Raw genomic sequence first — 27,139 nt, 5'->3', positions numbered from 1 at the left:
CCTGACAGCCTGTCTCTGTGCTGTGGAACTCAATAACTGTATGACTTCTGACAGAACCAGCAATTATACAAAATGCTCGGAACACAGTGGGCCCTGCCTACATGGGCTAAGTGCTTCCTTATTTGCCTGATGACTGTGTTCCCCTCAGATGCTGTTAGCGAACTACCTTGTTCAGCTGCTTTGTGGTATTGAGTGCCTCCTGTAGGCTGGCATGCTTACTTTTTCGGTTCAAGTGCTTCCTGCTCATTCATTCTGCCTCCTCCTTTCCAGTCATGCTGTTCATTCCACTCCCTAGTTTACATGTTCCTTGTTGAAACTATTAATCTGAGAGTTTACTGGCCTCTCTGCAAGAGGAAGTATCGGATGATGAATAGCAGTTGGGAGAGGTGAAGGGGACTGAGGAGGGGAGGCATAAAAGAGAACAAAAATGTGGGTGTGCAAGCAAGGCAAGTAAAGAAGGAGCTGTGCCAATCACAAGTCCTTTCTGGGCTCCAGTTATTAATCCCACCATGCTTCCAGCTCCCAGTCCTCCCACACATTGTCTCCAATGGTTACTTTGTGATACAAATCTCTCTCCAGTTGGAAACTTGTTGGATGTTTGATCCAGGAATTTTTATTTCTCAGAAGAGTTGTGATTGTTTGCTATATCCCATCTAGTGTCTCTTAAGGTTCACTTTCTTTCTCCTTTTTTGGTAGTTGCTCAATGTTGCTTACTTTGGTTTCTATTTCAAACAATGTGCATTACAATCTACCTTCCCTCAACAAACAACATGACTCCTTCTCCCCCAACCTTGATCAATGCCTCCCACCCCACTGCTGTTCCAAACTCTTACAGTTCTGGCCTCGTGTATTGCTAAAATTTTTTTATATACTGTGTCATTAGTGTCATGCCTTCAGTGGTAAGGAATATGTATGTATGTTAGACATTCATTTGCATATCCCTAGAGTATTGTCATGACTTCAGGCGCAAGATATAGGCATTATTGGCAAGGCCAGAATTTATTGCCCATCACTACTGTCCCTTGAACGATGTGGCTTGCTGTGATCATTTCAGAGGGAAGTTAAGAGTCAACCACGTTGTGAGACTGGAGTTGAAGATAAACCAGCAGAGTGAACCAGACAAGCTTTAATGACATTGAGTGATAGCTTTATGGTGCCTTTCACTGACACAAGCTTTCAATTCTAATGTTTTGGGAATTAAATTTAAATTGGATCAGTTGACTCCAGATCCCAGAGCATTATCCAGGACCTCTGGATGACGTGATCAGTGACATTACCACATGAATTTGTTAGCGCTTATCTCCAAATTTAATGGATTAGTTGGCTTTTTAGTAGTTGGTTAACGTGGGCTATTGCTAATTCTAAAAACTGATCAGAGAGAGAGACCTGATGAAAATGTCATGTTTATTTCTCAGGTCTGAGGAAAGATCACTTGACCTGAAAAGTTGATTCTGATTTCTCTTCACAGATGCTGCCAGATCTGCTGAGCTTTTCCAGAAATTCTGTTTTTGTTTCATTTCGTGTTTATTCAACATGATTACCTTTTTTGAGGTACAGCTGTCTAGCATTTTCCAGATTCTCCGATGTAAATGTGGTGAGGCTTCAAGAATGGACAGTGCGAAAGGTTGAGTATTGGCCTAATTTGTACTTTCTTTGACCAGTATTTGAAAGACCGTTTTGTACTATTTCAGTTTGGAGGCAACAGAACATCGACGTCTGGTCTTAAAAATTAGAACGAGGTTATTCAGGAGTGATGTTAGAGTATGCTTTGTTCATGCAAAGCAAACCTGGAATGCTCTCCCTAGTAAAGTGGTTGGTGATGGAGATCTATTGAAATTATCAATACTTTGATAGACTTTTTGCAATAAGGGTACTGTAAGAGACCACCTGTCTTTTGGAACTATAATCTTAAGTGGAAATTGAATTCTGGTAAATAAAATACCCAGCGACTTTTGCAACTTAAAATGAATAATGTGCTGCTATATTGTTGATCTGTGAGACACAAAGTTGCTTTCTGAAGCTGTAATCAGGATATTTTGACACTGAACAGCACCAAGATCTTTTGAGTTCAGGAAATTCAGCCTGACAACAGCCCTTTGGTTGAACTAGAGTGTAAAAATTCTAACTGCCAAGAATAGCAAAGGAGAAGATAAATTCAGAGCCTGTAGACAGAAAGTACTCAGCTCTGTCTCTCTGCTTCTATATGAGGAAATAACTGAAAGGGCAAGAAAACTTAATTCAGGAAAAGACCCAAGTCTGCCTTAAATCAAAGGATAACCATCACCTTATCAACAACAGTATCTCACTATCACAAAAATCAAAAGCACTATGAAAGAATATCTTTCTACTCCTAACCATAGTAGGTGCGTTTTATAACATGTGCGTGTGTGTGTTTCTCCTCTTGAAGTTGTATGCTGAAGCAAAGGGTTAACTTCTGTTTCTGATGAAACCTGGTGTGAATTTTATTCTCAGTAGCAGTCAGGCAGGCAAATTGACCATTTTGGCAATATTGGGGTTGTTTTACATAGAGATTTTGTAATGTCCTGAGGGACAACGAGGCACGATGTTGGTGCACTGTGTCAGTTAAATTGTGATAGTATTATGAGAGATACTTTAAAAAAGAATAAATTAAAGAGGGTAGATGGTAGAAGGTAGTTAGATCAGCCACAATCTATTTGACTGGTCGAGCATGCTCTGGGAAAAATGCCTATTCCTGTATAAACCATTTGATGTCAGAGTAATTTTGAATCTGTTTCCAACCCATATTTTAGATGCTCAATTTCTTGAGAGTAGCATTGTGATGTATTAAACTTGGCGTTTTGAATGGCGAACAGTTGGTTTTACACTTACTGCAGCTATCTTATTCCATTAAAGCGATAAATACTCTAATTGTGAAACAGTAACCATTATTTCTGACTCGAAGATATAGCTGAAACATTAAGCTAGGTTTTTGCTTGAGTGATGCTCAGACAATTTTATCTTCAGGTAGCTGCAGTGAGGTTCATGTGATATAGTTGTAGACTGGTTTTGCAAATTGCTCCATTTATGTTTGGACTATCAATGGAAGAGTAAAACCATCCGGATGTAAAATTGGATCCTGACCTGATCCAGTCAATTTCCGGCAGATGGGTTAAGTTAAAATTGCATTTGCTTTTTACTTTATTGTTTTCAGGTTCTGTCATGAGTGGAGCCATATCAAATGCAGGAACAGAACCCTTCCCACTTGCAGTATATGGATATCATTACCATTCTTTGCAAAGTCTGATCCCAGATTGTTCTATAAGGCATTGGTTCTGAAAGAGTTAATGCTGACTACTGCATTAATCTCTGCCCAGCATGATAATATCATGCAGATTTGGGTGAGGGAGGGGCGGAATAGCTTAGAGTCCTGTAGAAGGAAGAACTATATCCTAGGTTTCTTCATAATTTAAGTAACAATGTCAAATTACTTAATGTAATATGTCTCTGATTGCTAAGACACCTTAATGATTGTTTCTCTACCACTCAAAGCTAAATAGGTCATTAGACCAGACAATAAAGGAAATGGGGAAAAAAAATGAACCTAAACATAAGCTGGTAGCTTGTTTGGCATAATGGCACACAGGATAGAAGAATTAACTCATCAGCTATAGACATGGGCATTTGGTCTTTCAGGAAGTATATTCTTCCATTCAAATACAATTGTTGTCATGTCAACCAGAAAGAAGTTGCATTTCCGTAGTGCCTTTTACAACCTCAACATTCTGAAGCACAACTCACAATCAATGAGTAACTTTTTAAAAAATTATACTGGAGGAAGCATAACACTTGGAGAGGTAATTCTGTGCACAAACATCATTGTGATAATAACCAGCCAATCTGTTTATTTTTCAGTGATTTTGGTAGGAGCACGAAGGGGAGCAGCCCTGCTCTGTTTCTGTGTGGTGCAATAGGATCTTGTATATCGATTTGAGAGGGCAGACGGACTCTATTTAACATTTCATGCAAATGGTGGCTCCTCTGACAGCGTGGTACTTCATCAGTACTGCACTGAAGTATCAACCTAGATTGTCTGTTTGAGTGGGGATTGAAATCCTTGTCTTTTCACCTCCAAGTTGCAAATGCCACCACTGAGCCAAGGTTGACATTTCCAAGTGTAAGCTCATCAAGTATTCAGAAATGAAAACTGGAAACAGTCATTTCAGAACAATCATATTTAATTATTTCTCAAATTATAGTCACATGTTCTGTTTGCTATTTGTGAGCTCCTTGTAGATTTTAACTACTTGTTGGTACCATGTACCTTGAGAATAATTTTGCAGAGGAAATCATGCTAATAATGATGGATGATATTCGGTGAAATGGATTGAAGTGACTGGAAAATTGGAGTTATTAGAATAAAATCACTTTAAGAGTCTTTGTTGATATTTAGTTTCTGCAATAGAGGAGAAGAAAAATGTTATACCATTCATTCATTCATTTTTTTTCCCCAGGGGAATGGGGAACAATCACAGACTGTCTACTTCCTCCCTGAATTTGCACTTTCTCCACAAGGGAGTTTTCTGGAAGACACAACAGGAGAGCAGGTCTTGACTTACCGCTACGATGATCAGGTCAGTGCAAAGTTTCCTAAAATGAAACCATTTTTTTGAACAGCGCGCAAATTGACAGAAGCCAGATGATCTAAAATCAGACATGCTATGACACATTCCTCAAAGGATTTAGCCAATCATAGATATGTGAGTGGTTTTGCACAATTTGAATGTATACTTGAATTCATGTTCATCTAAAGTTCCCTATTTCAGAAAGAAGTACTTTGTCACTGTCTAACTGATTTAGTGATAAGAAATATCATCGTTACAAAATAAGTGTTGTGTATTAAATGGTTTTTGAGAAATAGCTCACAAATGGTATTCAACAGAATCTGAGGCCTTTCTTGATTCATGTGATTTCTTCAATATATCTCTCAATCCATTTTCCCTCCCAGATTATGTCTATTTGCCGCCTTATCCTATTATTAATCTTTGGCATCATCTCTGATCATTAGTTTTATAAACAATTTGCTTTTTGTGTTATTAAATAAAGAACTTAGCTAACCTCCCTTACAGTTTATTCATTCAAAATGTGTCTTTGACTAGAGTGAGAAATGTGACGGAGGTCAAATTGTCGGTCACATTGGGTCACATGCTGACTTTATTTTCAATCATTTATTGTCCATTCCTACATTCTGTTGGCTGTATTGCTTCTGTAAAGGCCATGAGTGAATCAGATGGGTTTTAACTATAATACATTAACACCATAAGATTTGGAATTTTCTGCTGTGGCAATTTAGTGGGAGGAGCATTAAATTGGGTAATTATTGCCAACATAGGGCCTTTTTACTCATTGCCCTAATTGCCCAGATGACAGTCAAGAGAGAATCCTATTGCTATGGGTCACATGTAGGCCAGACTAGGTAAGGGCAGTAGTTACCCTCTCTAAAGGGCATCAGTTTTCTGACAATCGGTAATGGTTTCACGACCATCATTTAGATTCTTATTTCCAGACTTTGGGTCTCGAAGAGACATGACCAGTACTCCCTCATCTCAATCCACGTGGACAAGGAGAACCACCACTTCGACTGGGACAACACCATGATCCTGAGTCAGGCTAAGCGGAGAGAAGCACGAGAATTCCTAGAAACATGGCACTCCACGAAGCAGGCTATTAATAAACACATTAAACTTGACCCCATATACATTCCACTACAAAGGAAAACTGGAAGTGAGGCAATTCATCTCAACGGACCCCAGAGTTTAAAAGCCAGGCAGGAAAACACACCAACGCTTCATTTGAGGCTGCACTAAGGATGTTATCAAGTGTGGTAACAAAATGTCTGCGAAACAAGAAACCAGCTCGGCGAGCCGAGCAACAAATCTGCTCCAAAACTTTATCATCTCATTGTGCCTGGCAGTCACCCAGCAGAGATCAGAGAAAAAAGTGGGGGCACAGGCTTGCCATGTAGGTAGCCTGGATAACAAACCTCATCAGAATTGTTTGTGGATTTCAAATCCGGATACCCCTGAGGACATTGACCCTATTGTTTTGCTTCTAACGTGGCAGGCCCTCCCAAAAAGGTTCAGCATCGGGCAATGCCAGCCATCATCGGGAGTGAACAAAGTGTAGAGCTGGATGATCACAGCAGGCCGAGCAGGAACGTTGATGTTTCGGGCCCAGACCCTCCTTCAGAAATAGGGATGGGTGTGGGAGGTGGATAGAAGATGGACAGAGGAGAAGATAGGTGGAGAGGAGACAGGCTGGTCAAAGAGGCAGGGATGGAGCCAATAAAGGTGAGTGTAGGTGGGGAGTTTGGGAGGGGATAGTCAGCCCAGGGAGGATGGACAGGTCAAGGGGACAGGATGAGGTTAGTAGGTAAGTGATGGGGGTGGGGCTTGAGTGGGGAGGACGGGATAGGTGGGAGGAAGACAGGTTAGGGAAGCAGATACCAGCTGGCCTGGTTTTGGGATGCGGTAGGGGAGGGGAAATTTTAAAGCTTGTGAAGTCCACATTGATATCATTGGGCTGCAGGATTCCCAAGCAGAATATTGAGTTGCAGTTCCTGCAACCTTTGGGTGGCATCATTGTGGCACTGCAGGAGGCCCAGGATGGACATGTCATCTGCGGAATGGGAGGGGGAGTTGAAATGGTTCACGAATGTTTGGCAGGGGACCGTTGTTGCCTACATTTAAATTATGCCCAAGATTTTTAATTCCAGATTTAAATTTTCTGGCTGCCATGCTGGGAAATGAACTTCTGATCCAGATTGTTCATGTAGAACATTGAAACTCTAGTAATTTCCCCAGTATGTTTTTTTTTCAAAAGTGACCCAATTGTAACTTCCTTTTATTTACCTCAACATTGATTTCCAATACCTAGAATTTTGTCTGTTGCTTGCCGATTCCCAAGAGACGTAATACCCTCCTTCTGTTGCTTGAACAATCTTGAATATAATTTTCTCCATACTGGCTTAAACAATACCTTTTTCTTATGAGATAGTGGTCTTAGACATTTCTGAAGAAGGGTCTAGGCCCAAAACATCAAGCTTTCCTGCTCCTCTGATGCTGCTTGGTCTGCTGTGTTCGTCCAGCTCTACACCTTGGTATCCCTTTTTGTATACAAATTTATTCCTCTGCCACTGTCTCCATGTTTGACCATGACAAGGGAACCAACTGGAAGAAAAAATTGACGTCTTTTTTTTTACTAGATTGCTCAACTTTTTCCGAAGAGTGATACTTGTACTCTCAAGACAATCTGCTCTCCTTCCCCAGTCTGGCCTATGTATGACTCCAGACCGTAACAACATAGTTCACTGAAATGCTTACCAGGCCATTAGGAATTGATGGTAAATGATGATCTATTAGTGGTGACCAAGTCCCATGAATAAATTTTTAAAATAAGCACATCTTCAGTGACATTGCTTACTGACAAATCACTAAAAAATTGTGCTAACATTGTTGAGATAATATTACGTCTCTATCTAGTTCCATCTTCTTTTAAGTTACGGTCCAGTTTCCGTTGGCACAGACATTTTTATATGACATTGCTGATGATAAATCCAGCTCCAGGATTGCTAACCATCTTGGATTTTCCTGGAATTAAAAGCATTAGCAATGCAGAAGAATGTTCTTATTTCACCCTGGTTAGACTCTGGAACATAAGCAGTCCTGCTGGGTATAATGGACATCATGTTGACTGACAATGACAACAATTCTTCTGGTTGACATGACAATTGTCAACATGCTGGACAACCACCTACTGAATTAAGAGATTGGGATAGTGGTAGATGGCAGAGTGAATTATGAAACCCCATAGAATCCACCCTAACCACTGTTGACATCCATAACTTAGCCTTATTGAGATCTTTACCTATATTTATGGAAGAATTTCTTATAAATACTTGCCTCAGGATTAATGTTTTATTTGTGGTAATGTCATGTTTTTATTGGTGCTTTTACTCAGAACCTGAGTAGTGTTCATAATGGTGACTGATTTTTAATTTTGATAGATAATTCATTGAAATGAAGAAAACAGACGTAAAAGACCTTAATGAAATATTGACTAAAATTTTTATTAATTTGCACATTGGACAATATCGATTGTCAACAGATTTTATTTAAAATTTTCAATAAATAAAACTTTGCTGAAGAATTCATTCTGTTATCACCCACGTGAAATCTAGTAATTGAATCTCCCAACAGTAAATGGTTATCTTTGTACTCAATTTGTTAAACATGTAAAGGGCTAACAATTGAACAAATTAAGAGTTTAAGCCTTGAGTACATTCTTATTAATTGAAAAGACTTAGACTCCAGAAACTTATCTGAAAGTGAAGCAATGCACCTTGCTTCTCTGAAATCCAATGAATGTTTAAATAATGGTGCAAAACTCAGTTTGGAATCCTTTCTCAACTAGTATCTTCAGACATTTATGTAGAGCTAGATGCGAGTGTCAGACTGTGATGTAGTGACTGGAGACTACTAGTAGTTTTCAGGACAGTATGCTGAACATAAATTTGAATGCTGTTCAGTGTCTACATTCTAATAGTTTTGGCACTGGAAAGATTTGCATTGGGCAGTCTAGTACCATATGCACATGGCATGTTGAAAAATTACACTGAAAATATTGAAGTTGGCTTAGTTTAAGCCTGGGCCATAAATATTTGATTTTGTTGAAATACTGTTTCATAGCAAATGTTGTAGCTAAGAGGAGGAAAATTTCTTCTCTGAACTTTGATTTTGATGACAGAAATACTGAATTATTATTTGTTTTAGAAGTAAAATGATGGGTCGAGTAATGTCTGTCAATATTGATTATTTTATCATTCAGTAACAAACCTACTTAAAGGAGTTGTCACTCCAATATTTTGCCTTTGTCTCACCTACAATTGAATATTTCACGTGGTTATTTTATCTTCAGCACAGTCACTATTTCCATCATTGCATAGGAGTTGCCTTGTAGACACTATCAAAATTCTCTTTTCTCCTATCCTTACTTTCCATGCTTGAGCCATTGACTTCTGGTGAGAGGTCCTTGCTTATGGGGAAAGTACTGCCGTAATTTGTTGCTACCCTCTGGAGGATGGCTGACCAGGAAACACACAGATAGCGAGAACTGCAGATGCTGGAGTCAGAGATAAGTTGGAGCTGGATGAACACAGCAGGCCAGGCAGGATTAGAGGAACAGGAAAGTTGACATTTTGGGTTGGAACCCTTCTTCTGAAATGGGGACAGGGAAGGGAGCTCAGAAATAAAGAAGAGAGAGGAGGGGTGGGGGCTGGGGAAGGGAGGTAGGATGGTGATAGGTGGGGAGTGGTCTGGATTGGTCATTGGTCTGGGAGAGAAGATGGACAGGTTGTATCAGGTCAAGGAGGCGAGATGAGAGGGATGATTGGTCATGGGATGAGGCTGGTGATGAGATTTTAAAGCTGGGGAATTCCATGTTTAGGACATTGGGCTGTAGGCTCCCAAGACAGAATAGAGGTGCTGCTCCTCCAGTTTGCAGGTGGCATCATTCTGATACTGGAGGAGGCCCAGGATGGACATCCCACCCAGGGAGTGGGAGGGGGAGTTAAAATGGGTCGTGACCGGAATGTGTTGTCATTTGTTGCTTATACAGTACAGGTGCTCTTCGAAACATTCTGAGTCTCAGGGATCTCACCGATGTACCAGTTACACTGCTACAATTGATTTGCATACTGGGATATTATCCTGTGATAATAAAATGTGAGGCTGGATGAACATAGCAGGCCCAGCAGCATCTCAGGAGCACAAAAGCTGACGTTTCGGGCCTTGACCCTCTCTGATGAAGGGTCTAGGCCCGAAACGTCAGCTTTTGTGCTCCTGAGATGCTGCTTGGCCTGCTGTGTTCATCCAGCCTCACATTTTATTATCTTTGATTCTCCAGCATCTGCAGTTCCCATTATCTCTGATACTATTATCCTGTGATTCCTGCTTGAAAGGTAGGAGTTGGTACGATTGATCAAACTTCAATATTCTGTCACCAATTTTTACGTGACATGTTTTATTGAGAGAGGGTGCAAAAGTACTGAATCCGGAGATAATAGGAATGAAATGTCAAGTTTAATGCTTATAACTGGATTAAGCTATTTTTACATTCATCAGTTGAATCTGTGGTTTAGAGAGCTGAAAACAGCCCGCATGTGTTGGCCTGATGTGAGCTGGCTTTCTAAAAACAAAAATGTAGAACAATATTGCAACAATATGACTTTCATGTAATAATTGAGGAATCAATCCTCAGTTGCATATGATGATATCTGGATGGGCTTGGCTTCACTATTTATAGGACCCCAGCAAACAGAATGACAGCTGTGCACTCCCAACACCGTGCACAATATGGGTATATGCTTTTGATTTGCCTCTTAATCCATGATGTTATAAGGGGGATTATCTGCAAACTCAGAATTGTAGGACCTGTGACCTTCCTCCGAAATCTGGTCCATTAGTGCTTGTTTGACACTGCTAGTTTAGAAGGCACTAAAACGCCAAGTCACATGTCTGCTGTTACTTTAGAAATGCAACAGGAAAAGCCGTGGAAAAAATGCACAAATTGTGATCTTGAAATCAAACATTTGTTTTGAAAGTACCAATAGTAAAATGAGCAGAAAGAGACAACACAGTGGCTCAGGTTAGCGCTGCTGCCTCACAGCGCCAGGGGCCAGGTTTGATTCCACCCTCAGGTGACCGTCTGTGTGGTGTTGGTACGTTTTCTCCACATCTGCATAGGTTTCCTCCCACAGTCCAAAGATGTGGAGGTTAAGTGAATTGACCATGCCAAATTGTTCATAATGTCCAGGGATGTGCAGGTTAGGTGGATTAGCCATGGTAAATGAAGGGCTACAGGGCTAGGGTGGGCCTGGTCAGATGCTGTTTGGAGGCTTGGTGTGGACTTGATGGGCCAAATGGCCGCCTTCCACATTGTAGGGATTCAATGACTCTACTCTGTGAAGAAATTTTAACAATTTACTATTTTTCATTGCTGTTCCCTCTTCGTGTGGAGCTGCACATGGATTGCGGAAACCTACCGTGGTTTTCAAATGAAGCATAATTGCAGACGTAAATCAAGTTGTCACTTTGGAAATCTTATATTTAAACCTTTATTTTTACATAATAATTTGAAATTTTGACATGTGGTTAAATGTACATTTCAGCAATTTTGGAGCAAGTATTTCTTCAGATACAAAAATTTCTTTGCAGTACAAGTTGACATCCTGAGAGATTCCAAGCTGAAGCAACCCAGAACTCATCGGTGAGAAGGTAGGACCCCAGGGTTTCTAGTTTATGTTGGAAGTTTCTATTATGCGTATGGATATAGAAATTTAGAATTGTAAAAGGAGAAATTATTTAAGATCTCAATATCATGTCAGGCCAAATATTATTAGAGGTTGGTCTTTGCTGCTTTGCTTTAAAAGGGCTGTCATTGACAGTAGCAATACCAGCAGCAAGATGATGTTGATTTTTCAGGACTGCTACCAGGTTAAAATATTGCAATTTGTCATAGAATCTCTACAGTGTAAATAGAAGCTATTCAGCCCATCACGTCAGCACTGACACTCAGAAGAGCATCCTACGTCTCCTACCTTCCCTGTAACCCTGCATTTACCATGGCTAGTCCACCTATCCTGCATAACATGAGGCAATTTAGCACAGCCATTCCTCCTAACCAGCGCCTGGAATGGGACTGTAGCAGCAGAGAAGAAAAATTTAGACTTTCTCTAAATTTATCTTTTTTTTAAAAATTTTTTTTAAGTTAATGATAATGCCACTGATTCATCATGATGGGATATACTTCTCGAAGTATTTTACGTTGATTAATTACATGTGACAATAAATGGACCGTGGAAGGAAACTGGAGCACCCGGCGGGGGGGAACCCAATGGGGAAAACATGCAAACTCCGTACAGACAGTCTCTCACATGGCTGGAATCAAATCTGGGACCCTGGCGATGTGTATCAACAGTGCCAATCACTGTGCCACCCTAAATTCCTTTTTTAAAAAAAAGTACATTTTGTGCTCTTGAGAATCCCTGAGACAGGGTTAATCATCTTGGATTAGAGCTGTCCAGAGGCTAGATATACCTGTATCAAATCCCTTTTGTTTTACCGGGGTCATTAACCTAATTAACTTAAAAGCATATTTAGCAATTAGAGGAGGGGGAAAATTGAAAACAAGTGCATTGATGTTAGTACAGGTACTTTGCCAAGAGTTAGTTCTAAAATTGTGAATGGTTTGTTGTTTGTTTTCTTCTCTCGGTTTTGGCAGAACAGTTCAGGCAGTTCATCTCCAATTGCTTCCGGAAGTGGTGTGGGCCTCTTGCTGCACCATTTGAGCAATTTGTTTGGCCGCTGTAGTGGGAACATAAACTATCTTGTTGGATTGGAATCAAGTCTGCTCCCCAATGGGAGCATGGTGGGATGAGTAAATTTGCAAGATAGTTTTATGTGCTCATGAATCTGTTGTGTGCTACATATAGATTTCTTTAAATAGAAAGTGGATCATTGACTAACTGGCTGTTGTGAAAATGGAGACATGTGTGGGCAGCAGATGAAATTCAAGGATTTCTGAAATACTCTTCTCCAATGTGGGCAAAGATTTTACAAGTCTTTTCTACATTACACTAGAGCAAATGATTCCAACCAAATCCCTGAATTTTCATTGTGCTTTTGATTAGTTAGTTTCATTTCTTTTGGTTGTGGGGCTTTACTGTTGCAAACGTTTTACACATCAGGAATAAAAACAGAGCTGGAGAACAGTTTCAAACTTTTAAACCTTTTAGTGCATACTTTCAAACTGTGACTGTGCAATAAAATTGATTGCACATAGTGGGATTTGTGATATAGAGTCCACCAGCAGTGGTGGTATTCAAGTTTTTTTTGTTTCAGAAGAAGAGCCAAATTGTGCCAAAATAAATGATGAAAACTGGTTAGAAATATCTAAAGTAATAAATAATCCTGCTGGGATACATGCTCAATATACTGCCACTTTGATAAATGTGCCTTAGATCTCATCTATCAGCTAACAGATCAATAACAAATAAAACCTTTACCAAGAATAACATGATTCTAGCTGTGCAGCAAAAAAAATCATGAAACGTTCTGGAGGAGTTGGTGAAGGGAATCTTTAGTTGACATAGTTATTTGGTTTGAGGGAAACAAATCTCTATGCTTATGGACTGCAATTCCTTGCCATCTTATGTTACAGTTAGCTTCTGTGAGAACTGTTCCTTATCTGATGTTGTCAAAGATACTTTTCTGTAAGTGGATAGATTAAGAGTGATTAATTGTTTATGAAGCCACTGCCACCCATTTCTTAAAGAATCCTGTGGAGTGGTATGAACACCCAATGAATAAATTTACTTAACAATTCAGCCCTATCATACATTAGATTTAGTGGTCACCTGTATTCAAATACAGGGGCACAGTGAGAAGTGTACAGTGTCACATATACAGTGCCTTCTTAGGTACAAAAAAAACTTAGGTACAAAGTAGTTAGAGAGAAACAACATTTAAAGGTACATTAGTTCAAATACAAAATGCAAAGTACTGTTTGTTAGTTGTGCATTGTAAAGACTGGAACTGCTGCTGCTTTTAATGTATTTTTGATTAAGGGCTGAAGTGAGAAAAGGAGTGTTATGGAAGCTAAAGTTTGTGAAAAGGATAGCTGCAATTTTTAAAAGTAGTTTACTGATGCTCATTGTAAGTGGTGTTTGCATTGCTGTTCGCTGAAGCAGCGGGGGAGGTTTGGTTGTAGATGAGGTGCAACAAGGGAATGTGCTCAGTGTGAAATTCAGCTGGCAACAAGTTACTGATTGACAAATGGTCACCATTCCACAGAACAATGGCAAGCAGAAAGCCTTTATCAACGACAATGGCAGTTGAACAGCTTGTGGGTTTGAATATTTAGTTAGATACCATTGGTCTCCTGGAATGGAAGGGACTGTCCTGTCTGCCATAAAAGAAAAGCTAAGCCTGGAGAAAGCCAGTTTGTTTTCCTTCATAAAGCAGATTACTGCAGATGCTAGACATCTGAAATTAAAAGTGAAAACAAAAGTGAAATTGACAGAGAAACTCAATGGACCTGGCAGCATCTGCACAGAAAAAATGTGTTTCATTTTTCATGTAGAATGACCCTTGTTCAGTTGTTGAGTTAACTCTGCCATCTCTCCACAGGTACTGCCAGACCTGCTGAATTGCTCTAGCAGTTTTGGTTTTTATTTCCCTTCATTGTTGTCATAAGCTGTGGCTTTTAACCACTACATTTGAAACTTTCTAAGTGTGAACCCATCAGTCTTTGCCTTCTGCAAGCAAGTGGAGGTGCCTGGAGAAGAAAGACTGAGCGTTAGCAAGTCCTGAGAGCAAAAAGGATTGTCTGAGTGAACCTTGTGGGCAAGTACCATTGAATTGTCTTCTTAGCTTTTCCCTCTGCCTTTGACGCCCTTTTTGTGTGTTTGTCGATACATGTATAGGCAGGGGGATTTTTATAGGGTGCTTAGAGTTTTACGGTTCATAATTCATGACCTGTAGCTGGAATCTGTTCATTCATAATAAATGGTAATTCTGATTAAGCACAGAAATGTGGCCTGTGCCTTCTGTCACCTGGGGTCAAAAAGATTTTTAAAAAGCTGTACTTTTATAAAACTTACAATTTTTTTGCAACTCCAGGAATAGCAGGGGTTTGATTTGCCAGTGTGCAACCTCACGAGACATTATAAAAATAAAGCATCTAGTTTTAACAGGAAAGATCGATTGAATGCATATGCCTGTCTTTGTTAGAAGCCAATGTCTTTGGTCCAGATATAAAATATCAGAATGTGTAACCCTACTGAAAGCATGCATGTTAAAGGAAAAATATTCTTATTTAAAAAAAGATTGTTAACAGAGAGTTGATTGTATAAACAATGTATTCGTGATCCAACTTTTTTTTGTCACTTGAGAAAAGGAATTAAGTTCAAAAATAAATTACAAAGCCACTTAATAACTAAATTAAGTTTTAATTTTAATTAATTAACTCTTACTTTGTAATTATTACAGTAATAAAATTAATTACAAAGGTCCATAGTGTATGCAGATATTTGTAATTAAGCTATGCAGTCAGCTTTTCTGAAACTTTTTTGCCTGAAGAAATTTAAAGCACTTAAAACTTCACCTTTTACAGGATGGGAGGTTACTAACCGACAACGTTTTGTAAGTTTTTTTGACGTTTGAGTAGGATTCATTAAAAAAAATTGTTTTTTTAAATTTTAATTTATTTTTAAAATCAAGATCCTAAAAGTGTTCAGCCACTGCAGCAACAGTAACTGAAAGTACCACAGGCTCGGTCAATGGTCGTTCATGTCCAAATGAAACAATTCAAATTTATGAGGAACAGCACATGTTGATGATATGCAGTGTATCTGAAATGTTATAGCGAATACATGCCATCATGACAATAGCATTACATCTACAATGTAATGCAAAATAAATCCAATATCAGCCCATCTTGCTGCTGTGAGTGAATCAGTAAGTGGTCAGACTGCTGGGAGAGTGATGCTTTGGTGGCTACAGAATAAAAGCACATCATGCTTTGCAGTTTTCATTCCGCTTTTCTTATATTATGCGGTACTTCATTTGTTTGTATACCAATTTTGAATCTTAACGCATTAAGGATATAGGGGAGGTTTGCAGTGACTGAATGACAATGGATGGTTTCATACTGTTTACCTTTAGTTGTTGATGCCTGAATGACTAATTAATTATTTTGTGTGATAATTTAAGCTACCATTTAGAATTGGATAAGTAAAAACAGCACATGGGACTGAGAAAACATGAGAAATAGCTACAGGAGTAGATCATTCAGCGCTTGGAACCTGCTGTAACATTCATAGAGATCATGGCTGATCTTCGACTTCGTTATCATTTATCTTGCATTACACTCATATCACTTGGTTTCTAATATCTAGAAATCAACTGATCTCAGTCTTGAACCTTCTCAAATCCTGAGCTCCCAGCACCCTCCTGAGCCAGAGAATTCCAAAGATTTGTCACTCTGGGTAAAGAAGTGCATCTTTGTCTCAGTTCTGTATGACCTACTTCCTCTTCGCATTCTGATCTTATATCCCTGACCCTGGAATCTCCCAGCGAGGGGACGCATCCTTGCATCTGTCCTGTCGAACCCTGTAAGAGTTTTGTGTTTTAAATGAAATCACCCTCATTCTTCTAATCTGAAGAGAATGTAGATGCAGCCTATTTAATTCTTTCTTGTAGGACGTTCCCTCCATTCCAGAAATTTAGTTTGGTGAACCTTGTTGTGCTGCCTTTATGACAAATATGTGTTTCTGTCGGTGACTGGTTCAAAACTGCACAAAATAATCTAGGTAGGGTCTGACTAAGGCTCTATATAATTACAGGAAGGTATCTTTACTTCAATACTCAACTCTGTTATTAAAGACCAACAGAACAAAGTGTGGAGCTGGATGAACACAGCAGGCCGAGCACAAAAGCTGATGCTTTGGGCCTAGACCCTTCATCAGTAGACCCTTTTTTCTGATGAAGGGTCTAGGCCCGAAACATCAGCTTTTGTACTTCTGAGAGGCTGCTTGGCCTGCTGAGTTCATCCAGCTCCACACTTTGTTTTGTTGGATTCTCCAGCATCTGCAGTTCCCATTGTCTCTCAAAGACCCACATGCCAGTTTACCTTCGCAATCGCTTGCTGCACCTGCGGGCTAACTTTCAGTGATCTGTGAACAAGCACACCAGATTCCTCTGAAGTTCAACACTTGCTTGGCTTAGAAATATGAATCATTTCTGACTCTCCTATCAATATGGATAAACTCCTTTTCCTCCACATTGTACTCTATTTTTTTGCCCACTTGCTCAGCATCTCCAAATCTCCTTGATGCACCCTTATATCCCCCTCCTATCTCTCATTTCCACCTAGTTTTGCGTCAATTGCAAATTTGGAAATATTACACTTAATGCTCACATCTAGCTTGAATTACTCCCTATTGCCTACTGAACTGAAAATAATATATTTTCCCTACTCCCTCTCTTCTGACCATTGACCAGTTCTCAATCTGTGCCAGTGTATTCCCCAGGCTTCAGATGTTCGAATTTTGTTTTCTAACTTCCTGTGCAGGACCTTATTAAAAGCTTTCTGAATATCTAAATGTATCAGAACTTTCAGTTCTGTCTTAGCTTTTCTGCTCATTATGCCTTCAAAATAATCTAATTGGCTTGTCAAACATGACTTTTCTTGCAAAAATCCATATTTGCTCTGCCCAGTCATAGCATTATCTGCTAGGTATGTTGTTATCACGTCTTTTATTTTAGATTACCCCATTTGTCTTGCAACTTGTGAGACTAACATATCTGAAATTCCCAATTTCTCGCCCCCTCCTAAAACTGTGGAGTCATGTTTGCCAACTTCCAATTTCCAGGAACCATTCTTGGGTCTGTAGGATTTTGAAGATTACACTGAATGCATCTTCTAACTCTCCAGCCATGTCTTACAACAAGTCAAGAGAATTTATCTACTTTGGGTCCCATTAATTTCTTTTTTCTGATCTTTTTTAACTAATATAAATATCTTACACTTATTCGTTCCACAAATCTTTTGATTTTCCATTCTTTCTAGGAGGATCTTAGTATTTTCTTCTTTGCCAATGGTTACAAGAATTTGTTGAGCTTCTCAATGCATCCTTACTCTGATGATCAACTATTCTGACTTCTCTAACTATTATCCAATGACATTTGTTTTTGCTAATCTATTCCTTTTACAGTCTGTTCTTATGCTTTTTATTCCCATATTTATACTTTCCCTTTCTTAAATGTTTTGGTGTTCCTTTGCAGAATTCTAAAACACTGCCAATCCTTAGAGTCATGGGATGAATTGATCTTGATTTAATTCATGGACCTGTCACCTTAACACTATGATTTGCATGTTACATTGTTGTAGTAGTTTCCTTTTAAGATGATTGCTGATGGAGGAGTCATGTGATCTGTGTCCAATTAGGAATGGAGTTGGGAATCTGGGGGAGGCATGTGGGGCTTTGCCTAAGAGTTGAGTTGGGGCACAAAGCACGTAAAGACTGTGTAGTCTACTCAGTGAGTAAGTGTTATTTGTTGCATTAAATCATTGTGTTTTATATGTTAACTGACAGAGCCAAGCTTTGAAGGTGGAGTAGTAATCTGTTGTCACTTGCGTTTTTACAAAAAAAACACTGAAAAGTTTTATAAGTTGCCATACCACATTGCCTAAATTAATGACAGAAGTCATAAATAAGAAGGGGGAAAATAAAGCAAAACTTCATCACAGTTCAATTAAAGGCTCCTGGCGTCGGGATAGCCTGGAAAACCAGGCCTAAACCACCATGCCATGCCAATGTGCCAGGATTACACTTTCACATCAAGCCTTTAAAGAAGATCCCCACACCAGGCTATGACCGCCACACTGCTAGACTGCCATCCTGGGCTGTTAGAAGTCATCTCTCGCTGGGCTGAAAGACGCCTTCTGCTTAAGTTGTTAAAAGAAGGTGAGGTGCAATAATAATGGAAACTTTTTTTTCAAAAAAAGCATAGAAAGAAAGAAAACTGAATTGTATGGAATTAACCAGCTCCAGGCTCCTGGGCTAAGGACCCTGCATATTACACTACTACTCCACTACCACCTTGAAAAGTTATTATAGCTGTCAAAACTGAGTTCCTGGGTGATGTGGGATTTTTTTAGAATACTTGTTTACTTTATTGCCACCTTAGAATTCTGAGCTCTGGTGAGCAAAGGTCTGTTAACAATCTCCTTGTGAACCTTTGTTCCACTGGCAGAATGCACAAATGCCTTCATTTCTGAACAAGGTTTGAGTTGTCACTAGGTATTTTCTAATCCGTCAGTTCAGGGATGGTATTACAAATCTCTGGAGCATGTAGGATTCAAACCCAGGTTTCCTGGCTCAGCGGTAGGGTCACTGAAACTGCACAGAAGGGCCACACAGTGAGTTTTTACTATCAAACTCAAGATGGGTGGGATGTGCTTTGGTGTGAACTTGATGGGCTGAGTGGCCCACTTCCACAGTGTAAAGATTCTTTGATAGAATGTTATTAGCTCAGGTGCACAATCCATTAAGTCTGTGGATGCCTGCTCTGAGTCAACAACTCTCCCCCAACTTGGTGTTAGCTGTAAATGTAGCTACGTGGCATTGATGTTGCAACGTTCAGTTGTTTAAGTGCACAAGATACATGAAGGGTCCTGCACAGGCCATCTAGATGCCTGATTCAATGCTTTCCTCAATGTTATGCCCTTGCAGCTGCCCATATGACAATGCTTCTCTTTTTAGTCAAGTTCAATTCCCCCGATTCGCTCATTGAGTCTTTCCTGGCATTTGGAAGTCAAGGTAACATGTTAAACTAATTATTTGAGTAGACTAATGATACTGATGTATACAATGACCAGGCTGATATTAAAATTGTGGAATATAAAAGCCAAATTTGGATGTGCAGCATCTGCCTTATTAAACTTTTCGGTGTACACTTTGCATGTTGATTTTAGAACTCTTGGTATTTCAGGGCAGCATCCCTCCACCCCACCCTGAGTTATTTGTATAATTTCTTACTTAATGTCATTATCAACTGAATAGTGAACGAAGAATCAACAATCAAAGAATGTTTTACACCAAAATTATTCTTCAGTGAACTTCAATATTTAAACTCCTCGTTTGCTGTTATCTGGCTTTCTGTATTTAGACTTCAGGTATGATGGACACGTTTACTCTGGCACCCTTGAAAACACTTTAATTTGCATATTTGGTGGGAGCTGTTCTGTGTCAGCAGTCAGGAGAGGATGCACTCACTGCAAGATTCCCACCTCTGACTTGTTCTTGTAACCACAGAATCAAATAGTTGGGCCAGTTCACCTTCTGGTTAATGTTACATATCTGGATGTTGATACTGGGGAATTTAGTGATGGTTCAATTCTTACTGAAGATAGTCACTGCCTGGCATTCTTATGGTGTAAACATTTCTTGTCACTTGCACGTCCAGGTCTTGCTGCCTGCAGGTACTGAGTAATTCATTCAGAGATCGCAAGAACTGCGGATGCCGGAGTCAGAGATAAAACAGTACGGAGCTGGAAGAACACAGCAGGCCAGGCTGCATCAGAGGAGCAGGGAAGATGACAATTCTGAAGAAGAGTCCCAACCCAAAATGTCAACTTTCCTGCTCCTCTGATTTTGCCTGGCCTGCAGTGTTCTTCTAGCTCTCTGCGGTGTTATTCCTGAGTAATTCGTTGTCTGAAGAGTTGTAAATGGGATGGAACATTCAGAACTCCTCAGCAAACATCTCCGCTTCTGATTTTAAGATGAAAGGATATTAATTGAAGCTGCTGAAGTTGGTTGTCCTGAGGAATTTCTTCAGTGATTCCCGTGGCTGAGATTGATTTCCAACAACCACACTACCTTCCTTCACATAGGTTTTATTGCAAGCAGTGTTCTTTTTTCCTTTCCCCTCATTTCTGCTGACTTCAGTTTTTCTAGGACACCTTGATGCCACATGTCGTAAGAACAGTCACACTCCCCTCGCCTTCAGAATTCAAATTTTTTGCACTTGTTTGCTGTTGGTCATCATCAGTGGTGGAGGTCCCTCTGGCTCATGGATAACGTTTGTCAGGCTCGGCATGTCTTCAGATAACTGAGGAGATCAGTTTTTGATCCATATGTTTTTCCACTGTGGGAAGACGATGCATGAGGAACTAGATTTTATAGCCATAGATTGCTTTGTCCTTCCTCTGTTGCTGGAGATAATAGGAACTGCAGATGCTGGAGAATCTGTGATAACAAGGTGTGGAGCTCCCGGGATAACAAGGTGTTCATGCAGCTCCAGACTTTGTTATCTCCTTCCTCTGTTGCTGTTGAGTCACTGAGCTTCAAAGTGACTTGTGCCTTGATCGACAAGGAGGTGCCAGGCTAGAAATAAGGATGTAATAAGACCTGGAGCTGAGTCGCCTCAGCAGAACTCCAACTGAACATTGAGCGAGTTATTGCTGTGTAATTGCAGTGTCAAAGATCATTTCCATCAGTTTGCTGATGTTTTGAGTGGTCGTTTGAGTGGGCTTTGCTGAACTAGATTTCACCTAATTTTTTTATCCATATCCCACAAACAGATAAGGGTGCCATTGATTGGGCCAGCATTCATTGCCCAGCCCTACAGCTCTTTAGGTATTGGTGACAAACAGTCTTTCTAATCCAGTCCATGTCCTGTGTTTAGACCCACAATGCTATTAGGGAGGGAGTTCCAGAATTTTGATCCAATGGCACTGAAGGAACAGGTCATGATAAAGAGTGGCTTGGAGAGGAACTTGTAAGTGGTAGTGTTCTGCTGGATTTGTCTTTCTAGTTGGAATTGGCCACTAGTGTGAAAGGTGCTGTGTAAGGAACCTTGGTAAATTTCCGCAGTGCATCTTGTTGATGGTGACACTGGTGCTCCTGAGCACTAGCCCTCGAGGGGGTGGGGGGAGAGAGCGTTTGAGAGAGTTTGTGGATGTAGTGCCAGCTAAGTATACTGCCTTATCCTGGATGATGTCAAGCTTCTTGAGTGTTGCTGAAGCTGCATCAATCTAGGCAGGTGGGGAATATTCCATCACATTTCTGACTTGTGCCTTTTGGATGGTGGACAGGCTTAGGGAGTTAGGAGGTGAGTTACTTACTGCAGGATTCCTAGTCACTAACCTGTTCTTGTTAAATTAATGTGGCTGATCCAGTTCAGTTTCTTGTCAATGGTAACCCCAGGATGTGTGGGCTTCGGTGATAGTAATGCCCTTGATTGTTAAGGGGTGATGGTTAGATTCTTTTTTGTTTGTGATGGACATTGCCTCGCATCTGTGTTGCAAATGTTACTTACCACTTGTCAGCCCAAGCCTGGGTGTTTTCTAGGTCTTGCTGCATTTGGGTTTGGGCTACTTCAGTCAAATGTGACCTTGATGTCTAGGACAGTCACTCTCACCTCGCATCATCTCTGAGATCAAGAACAGAGTGACCCAGAATAACCCAACACTGTCCATGAGCAGGTTATTGCTAAGCAAGAGTTGCTTGCTAGAACTGTTAATGATATCTTCCAGAGATAATAGGAACTGCAGTTGCTGGAGAATCTGAGATAACAAAGTGTAGAGCTGGATGAACACAGCAGGCCAAGCAGCATCAGAGGAGCAGGAAGGCTGACATTTCAGGCCCAGTTTTTCTGCAGAAGGGTCTGGGCCCAAAACATCAGCCTTCCTGCTCCTCTGATCCTGCTTGGCCTGCTATGTTCATCCAGCTCTACACCTTATTATCCATGATATCTTCCTTCACTTTACTGATGATTGAGAGGCGGCTGATGGAGTAGTTGAGTTATAATGGGAACTGCAGATGCTGGAGAATCCAAGATAATAAAGTGTGAAGATGGAGTAGTTGAATTTGCCCTGCTTTTTGTGTCTGGGACATGCCTCTGCAATTTGCCACATGGGATAATAGTCAGCTGCATTGGGACAGCTTCCCTGGGGGTGCAGCAAGTTCTGGAGCACAAGGCTTCAGCATTGTTGTCAGGGCCCATAGCCCTTGTTGGTCTGCACACCTTTCTTGACACTACATGGAGTGAGTTGAATTGACTGAAGACCAGCATCTGTTCTGCTGGAGACCAAGGAGGGGGCTGAGAAAGATCATCCACTTCTGCCTCAGGATGGTTGCAAATGCTTTGTTATCCTTTCATGAGTGGGAACAGTTCCTATTTACTGAATTAGATGTATGATATGGTATCCTACGTATTTCTGCACCCGTGCTCCACTACCCCACAACACCGCGTGCCCCCTCCCCCCAACCCCAGTTGCCTGCTCACTATTGTCTTGGGCAATGAAACAAAATGGGAAATTCTTCTCTTCCCCCATTTTGATTCTGTTCAGAATGTATTTTTTTTTAAAAACGTGTGTTTTGTACCAAACTTGTACAATTCCCATTTGTTATCAGCGTCACAGGAATCAACCTGCTTCCAGAAAGAAGAAAAATGCCTTTGATTTGAGTGGAACATGGATTGTGTAAGGCAACTTCATTTGCGTTATAAAGAATCTTTCAAATTCATTTCAGAACAGCTAAAAGTGTAACTACTTAAATTTGAATTTGAGAATAGATCCAAAAGGCACCAGCAAATTAAGCATAAAAGGAAATTTCATGGTTGTATGCATATGTATTGACGCACACAGTTCATCAGAAAATACATGCAGAAGTCGACACTGAACATTTTATTGTAACTGAAAAGAACGCAAATCTTGCATGTTGCTTGCGTGGTGTGACAGACAGTATGCCATTGTTAAAGGCTACAGTGGTGACATTGATTAGTTTCTGTTAGAAATAGAAAGTGGCAAGTGCTGAAAGAGTTGAAATATTTACTGTACAGCCCTGTGGACATGATGTCAAGTCCATGGGTGATTTTACATTTCCTGCTTGAGCTTTCAGGGTTGTCAGAATATACATTAAATCTTCACCCATAAATCTGTTTAGCTCATTGATGCAGATTCTTGAGATATTTTGCATTGATTGCTACTTGTTTGGAAGAAGAGAAAGCAGTGTTTGAATTGTTGTTTGTCCTACTGTTTTCTAAGCAATTTTTATTTTTGCAAAATTTTTAGGCAAATTATAACCCAAATGAATTTTATTAAAATGCAACAGAAGTGAAATGTTAATACCATTGCTTTGGAACAGAGCTTCACTCAGCGAAAATGCAAGCCTGTTTGTTTTTCCAAATTTACAGTGTTTGGCTGCTAGGGCATTTTGAATCAAAATCGAGGTGTGAAGATATGAGAATCCTGCAGTTATCTGGAATGAGCTGAGGTGATTGATCAGCGTTAGGGTCTATGCCTGTAGGTGTCATTCTGTATTGGTATACAGTAAATATATTAGATTGGGCAATGGAAGATAAAACTTCATAACTCCATGCTGTAGATTATATATAAAATTGTATCAAGTGAATCTGGCATCTATAAGCATTTCTTTGGTATAATAATACCAATGATAATTATCCTTTTGAATTCAGTGGGCAAAACTATTGTAGTAAAACACATTTGAATTTCATAATTAGTAAGGTGAAGTGGTTTAGGTTATCTTACTACATTTCAGGACATGTGTAGATGCACGTCATTATTTATGAAACCTTAATGCGTGAGCATCCTCACCCTCCTACTTTTACGCAAATGTATTCTCAGTATATTATGAATGACTTGATGTATCCACTAAAATAACGTGGAATGGATTTCAGATTGCATTAAGCATTTCTAAACTAATATTTCCGCATTGATTCACTGCTTTTATTTTAAAGATGTTCTGATTTTGTGAAAGGTGTTTATTGATTTCAACTTAAGAATTTGAACGGTGTCTTTGTTGCTGGTTACTTTGTTCTTCCTGGTAGCATGAGCAAAGCATACAAGTCCTGGGTGGCTTTGAGAGGAGAATTTCGAAAGATTGACCCCCTTTAGTCTTGATGTGCACACAAGATGAAGAAATGTAAATCGAATTCAGGGGCAGTAGAAGGCCATTAAGTTCCACCAGTCATTTACACAATTCAATCAGCTAACAGCTGTTGGTTAACCAAAATAAAGGTTATGGACTAAACAAGAATTTGTGTGTCTCAGTCTTGAAAGCCTTACTTGACTTAATATCAAAAATCTTTTGCCAGAGCAAAGGTGTTGGCAAGAGTTTACACTGCGTTCGTCCTTTGTTGAAGATGACCAAGACAACATTTAGAGTTTGAGTTATGTTTCAGGTGCATGTTCATGGATGAATGATCAGTCCAATTGCAGCACATAAAGATCTGATGCATGTTGAATGCACTTGTATTGCTGTATTATTGCAGAAGTGTGTTTAGCTATGGAGTTGCAAATTGCTCATTTTCCGTTGACCAGCGAGAGGTTGTTCTCTTAGGAGGTAGCACACTTGCTCATGAGACTGCACCATATTGATAATCCTGTGTGAACTGCTCCAGTGTCTGAGGGACAGTGTTGAAAATCTTCAAGAGCTTCATGGTGTCAGCTTTTCTGACATATCCTGCCCATCTTTTCTGAGCCGTTTTCAGCAGTGTTTGGTATTTGGTTTTTCTGGCAGAGAGAACTCAGTACTGGGGACCTTGAGTTGTCATCTGATCTTGAATAGTCTCTGCAAGCAAGTCATATGAAACTGATGTAGATCTGGATAAAACTAGCTGTCTGTATGTAACAAGCATGCATTAGACTTCAAAGGATGTCTGCTCTGTGTATCTTCACTTCTATTCAGAGATTAAGTACTTTTACACTCCCAGACACCTTGCTACAGCTCACCGAAGGCAACACTGCCTGAAAGCTGAAAGTTAAAACTGCAGATGCTGGAAATCTGAAATAAAATCCAAGTCCTGAAGAAGCTTAGCAGACCTGGGTGTTTCTGTGGAGAGAGAAACCAAGTAATCTTTCAAGACCAGTATAACAACTGAAAGGAGCTGGAAAATGGTGTTGTCTTGTGTTGTCGACAAAGGATAAAGAAGCAGATTGTGAGGGTGTCCAGAGCAAAAGTCAAAGACAGCAAGGATGGTGTAAGGGAGTGCTAGAGATGTCCACACAATGAGCTGAGATGTCAGATGAAGCTAGGTTATAATTCAACAGGCTTATTTGAAATCACAGCTTTTGGATTGTTGCTCCTTCATCAGATGAAGTGCATAATGAGCAGTGATTAGAATAGATAATATTGTTGACAAGGTGGACTTGGTGGGTCACGAGTTCCGTTCCTGTTCTGTAATCAATTTCTGTGCTTTAGTTCTGAATTTTCATTGAGCATAATCATGGACTTGTGTGCAGCAATCAACGTGGTCAAGCATGTTTGGTTGTATCTGGTGTGTGAGTACAACAATACAGATGTACTTAAGTCTCTGAATTATTTCATTAGTAAAACTCTTTAAAGATTTGTGCTGTTGTGCCATGTATCTGAATGAAGTCGAAGTTATTTCCTGTTGACCTGGCTTATTTGCTTAGGTTATAGATGATTGTGCTCAATGTCAACCCCAGTTTTCAAGGTGTTTGTGCTAGTGACCATTGTGAAACATTTCGAGATTAATGAGGTCCAAAGCTGGGATGTAGAACTAAACTAAGGCAGTGTGAATACACAAGTTGTACTTTTTACTAACGCTGCAGAATTTCAGAAGATCAGCTATATTTGAAAAATGTATTGGCTTTTTAAACTGTTTTCGATACTGTTTAGAAAAGATATTTAAAAGACAGCAAGGACAATGCTAAAGGCTTGCAATACTTTGTCTTTTATTCAACATGTTACTGTTTGCTTCTTTGATAACTGAATTGTACCAAACAGCGAGGTTATTGTTTTGGTGTGTATAATGTTGTATACGGCTCTGTTGAAATCAATGGTTCAGTTCAACTCATGCTTGTTCTTCAATTTCAGCAGCATTATTGTGGTCTTGATTATTCTATTACAAGAAATCTTTGTCTGGCATCAGCCATGCAATTCTTTGCAACAGCTGTAAGTTGGGGTTTAATTATTTGTTGTGCAGTTGATCTAATTGAAAGCCTTTTAAGACCATAATTTTGGCAGGTTTGCTTGATCGTATCTCTTGATTCCACCCATGCTTTGAGATATGTTACCCTTTCTATATCCATTCCTGAAGCATCTCAGGACTCTTGTGGGTTTTGTACAAAGGTAAGCTGCTGGTGGTGGGTCAGATATTTACCCTTCTGCCTGAATGAAGAATAGGGATACCCTAAGCAGAATTTTTATCATTTGCATTAATCAACTGTATACCTAAAACATGGCATAGCAATATTTTTTGGAGAAAGCTGTAGGATATTTCACTGGAAAAAGCTTGCTTGGCAGATGTGTTCGTTAGTGTATTGAAGGAAAATCATTCATTTCTTTAGACTTGGATTCCATGATTGCAAAATCTAATGGATCAAATACAGCTCATTGGTGATTCATGTCCTAAGAACTGGGGTCATAATTTAGGGATAGGGAGTAGGCCATTGAGGTCTCAGATGTGGAGAAATTTGTTTACCCAGAGAGCAGTGAGCCTGTGTGATTCTTTGCCACAGAAAGCGTTTGAGGCTAAATCGTTGAATGTTTTCAAGATGTAGTTAGATCTCT

General features: G+C 39.8%; 1 protein-coding gene across 1 annotated transcript in view; it reads left to right on the top strand.

The window, feature by feature from the left end:
• The window catches only part of adamtsl3 (ADAMTS-like 3), a 582,072-nt gene that overhangs the window by 54,495 nt on the left and 500,438 nt on the right, over nucleotides 1–27,139 (top strand). Inside the window, exon 3 of the mRNA XM_048563174.2 lies at nucleotides 4,473–4,592. Coding sequence (XP_048419131.1) covers nucleotides 4,473–4,592 — 120 coding nt within the window. The remainder of the gene's footprint in view (nucleotides 1–4,472; nucleotides 4,593–27,139) is intronic.

This window comes from Stegostoma tigrinum, chromosome 33 (assembly GCF_030684315.1).
Source record: "Stegostoma tigrinum isolate sSteTig4 chromosome 33, sSteTig4.hap1, whole genome shotgun sequence".
In the NCBI taxonomy this organism is placed as follows: Eukaryota; Metazoa; Chordata; class Chondrichthyes; order Orectolobiformes; family Stegostomatidae; genus Stegostoma; species Stegostoma tigrinum.
This window is presented reverse-complemented; position numbering and strand designations above follow the sequence as displayed.